The sequence below is a fragment of the Tuber melanosporum genome (assembly GCF_000151645.1).
Source record: "Tuber melanosporum whole genome shotgun sequence assembly, scaffold_17, strain Mel28".
Taxonomy (NCBI): Eukaryota; Fungi; Ascomycota; class Pezizomycetes; order Pezizales; family Tuberaceae; genus Tuber; species Tuber melanosporum.
The window spans coordinates 617,465-620,960 of NW_003298830.1; the positions used below are offsets into that span (position 1 = coordinate 617,465).

At 48.0% G+C, this 3,496-nt stretch overlaps 1 protein-coding gene; it reads right to left on the reverse strand.

The window, feature by feature from the left end:
* Positions 1–1,542: 1,542 nt before the first annotated feature.
* The window catches only part of GSTUM_00005050001 (uncharacterized protein), a 3,318-nt gene continuing 1,364 nt past the window's right edge, over positions 1,543–3,496 (reverse strand). Inside the window, exons 3-7 of the mRNA XM_002837030.2 lie at positions 3,229–3,459; positions 2,888–3,170; positions 2,709–2,831; positions 2,474–2,648; positions 1,543–2,407 (exon numbers count right to left, since the gene is read on the reverse strand). Coding sequence (XP_002837076.1) covers positions 1,971–2,407; positions 2,474–2,648; positions 2,709–2,831; positions 2,888–3,170; positions 3,229–3,459 — 1,249 coding nt within the window. The 3' untranslated portion in view covers positions 1,543–1,970.

The following is a 3,496-nucleotide window of genomic DNA, read 5'->3' on the forward strand; positions in this document are numbered from 1 at the left end:
CCCGAGGCCTGCGCCGTGAAGATCACCCACTTGTCCAAACTACTAAGGAGCCAGTGCCCCCCCCCCACCGGTAGCTAGCTCTTCTCGTCTTCCACCGTAAGAATCATTGTTTCCAAAGGGGGGGGGGCAATCAACCTTTTATATGAAAAGGTTGTTATCTGCTGGGTTTGGCACTCGTGACTCGGGGTATCATACTGTACTGTAAATTTAGGTGACTTCGCACTCCATAGACACTTGCAGGGCAGGTAATTGTGGCTACGCTCTGTTAGAAACCACACCAATAGGCATATACTGTGTGTCGTCACAACCACGCATCAAACCGATAAAATGAACATTCAATTTACCGGTAGGCCCATCACCCTCCCTAATCAATCTACCCTTCCTATTCTACTAATATAGGCCAACAAGCTTTACCCAAGAGGTGTCCTCAAACTCCTGATCCCAGGTCATCCTTGAACTTACCGGGTGAGTGTCTCCCCAAAAGAAGGTTGTCGGCAGCTTTTAGCAAGAGCTTGCCCAGAGATCAATGTTTCGGGACCCTGAGAGTTGTGAAAAACAGACACTCGTAATAGTGTAGTATAGTGCACGGATGCCGGAGATTTCTTTTCTAAACTGGGAAGGTATCATAGCAACATTCATATCCTCCACCGATTTACCTGCACCTTGGCTACTACCTACCCTCACAGCACAACCAGCCTTACCCCACGGACTATTCAAGAGTACCTACATATCATAAAGCCCCAGTGCACGTGCTATCGTCACCTAGGAAGAAACACGGTGCCGCGTCGGTGGTCTCCCCTCCGACCCCGCGAGCCTGGGTTAGAAGTGAAAATAACTAACGGGACGACAAGGTGCGGCATCGTCGGCTTAGTTATCCCTGCATTGCAGGTCCCCCCCTTTTCCAATACTAGTAGACTATAAGTGCTGTGCGAGAAGTGCCATGGGGTAGTTTAGTTGGACAGTTAAACACCTGACTGGGGGATTTGTCCGTTTCCCGTTTCCCTCTTCGGCAGATCAAAGTTGTGATCATTTACCCATCTGCTCGAGTATCATAAAGTATGATAACGTAGCGTAACGTAGCTAGGAGGAGGGAGTTGCGTACTGGTCGGTGTGCAAGGGCTTGAGTGGACTGCTGTAATGTAAGAATAGATGAGGTTTTTGCTATGATATCATACCACAGAGAGAAGCGCTGGTAATAGATCCGGAGTTTGGGGACAGAGTGTGGATCCAGTACCCTACAACCCCACGCAGCAGCAAGATCTCTTGGAATTAGTTGTAAGGTTATCAGCGGAGATCACCGCATCAGTATCATACACTGGAGTATGATACTTGTACGATAGGTTTGGTTTGACAGGTTGGCAGGATTGCCAACACCAGTCGTTGAGGTCCCGCACGTCCCGGGGTCGAGGGCCGTCCAGCGTCGGGGAAGCTCAAATTCTTCTCAGGAGCTTTTGTCTCTAGATCCGGTGCTCTGAAACCTGCTAGAGACAGCGAAATCACAAGAGGTCTCACGGTACATCATCCAGCATGGAAGAATTAAAGTTATATCATACGTTTTGGAAACGGGGATGAATAATCCAAGAAGAGTCTTGGTCGATCCTACTAGACTACGAGTGCAACTCCGTCGAGTCATCTGCCCATCCAATCCAAATTGGTCCTCGGCGGCGGACAAAAACTATCCAAGACCTCAGCCAAATTTGCAACTCTCCAGTAAGTTCGCCCTCACTCAACCCAGAAACAGAATCACCCAGAATGGTAGGGCAACGCCAGCAAAATTTATTAGACATGATAACCCACGACACCCCAAACCCCGATACCAAATCCATCAGAACAAATGGCCAAAATCATGATATCATATATGCGCTCACCATTCTAGGCGTCCATCGCCTTAGCAGAGAGAGAAAAATATATAAAATAAGGGAAAGAAAAAGAAAACGAAATTCAACGAAGTCGCCAATCTATACAGTAATTTACAGCTCCTCCGTAACAGCATCCTGGGGCCTTCCTTGACCGAGTCCATCCTGGTGGACAAGTCGGGTCCCGACTTTGCCGCCCCTGATCTTCCCGTCCCTGCTCTTTGTCAATCGCCATTTTCCCCCAGCCTCCATCCTCATCCCCCCCACGAGGTCTCCCCAGTTGAGGGTTCCGAAGGATCCTTCGGGCGTCTCGACTTCTAATACTTCCTCTTCGGCTGTCCTATCGTAGTTGACTACGAATTTTCCTAGGCTAGTTTGGAAGCCACCTTCAACATGAGTTAGATCCCCAGGTTGGGGGGTGATTGACCAAGTTTTCCCGAGGGGACTCAGAAGTTTGATCCCGAGAATTGAGTCGGTTAAGACAGAAGTTGGGCCTGCTGACCATCCATGGGCGTGCGAGTTTCTGGTTGGGGACCAGTATGCCGGGTATTCTGCGAAACAAACAAGGAAAGCTTGTCAATCTTGTTCTCACGTTCTGGAACGATCGGGTAACCTACGGATATCTCCATCCATCCTAAATCCTTCAACTAAAGTACTATTGGTAAAACCGGGCCCATCAAGCATATATCCCCACTGTCTTCTCATGAGGTCGAGAGCGTTCTGGTAGTTTCCGATTTGTGTATGAGCTTGAAGCTCAAACCCAGAGGCAAAAGGCGAGATTGTATTCGGCAGCTATCTCACCGGATTAGTATTATCCAAAGAATATACAATTAGCGAAAATGTAAATCATACCTCTACCGCTGGAGCTCCATAAGTTCCCCATCTGTTCTTCAACTCTCTGCTAATCCGGTGGGCAATACCTCCAGTGACAAGACCCGTTGCAACAGCCCAACTGTTTCCGTCTTGGGGGAAGATCTAAACGCCATCTAATTTAGCAACAAAAACCAATTTCATGGATACATGTTACTCACATCCCGCCTGTCCTCGGGGTTGTCACAGAACAGTCCAACAGTTCCATTCCAAAGCTTCTCGGGGGCCATAACTCCCTTCTTAATACCCGCCATATACCCCTCCCACAGAGTGATAAGCTGTTTAAGATCCCGTCCTTTGACATCCTTGAACTTATAGCCGTCTTCGTCCAACCACTCTGCAAGTTTGACGCTACCGAAAAGGGTTTTGAGAAGAATTCCCTGAGCTTCAATGTTCTCCCTCCCCATGCCGGGCCGGAGCCAATCGTTGCCCGAGGTAACATACCTTGAGCGCAGAACCATTAGCATTTTATTTGAGGAGAAACAAAGGAAGGGCAACCCACATCAAACCAGTATGCTTCAAGATTTTTGACGTCGAATATTCGATTGCTTGGACGTACTTCCACCACAAGTGCTTCAAGTAATCGAAATCTCCACTATAAAGCACATACTGGTAAACACCTAGAAGTGCATGCATGTGATATGTATCGCTGAACTCGAAACGGAACCCCATAGGTGGACCCGCATAAGGTAATCTGATCATGCCACTACCCTTACCACCCTCCTCATGAGAACTTTATGAAAATAATGTGTGAGACATTCAGAAATATT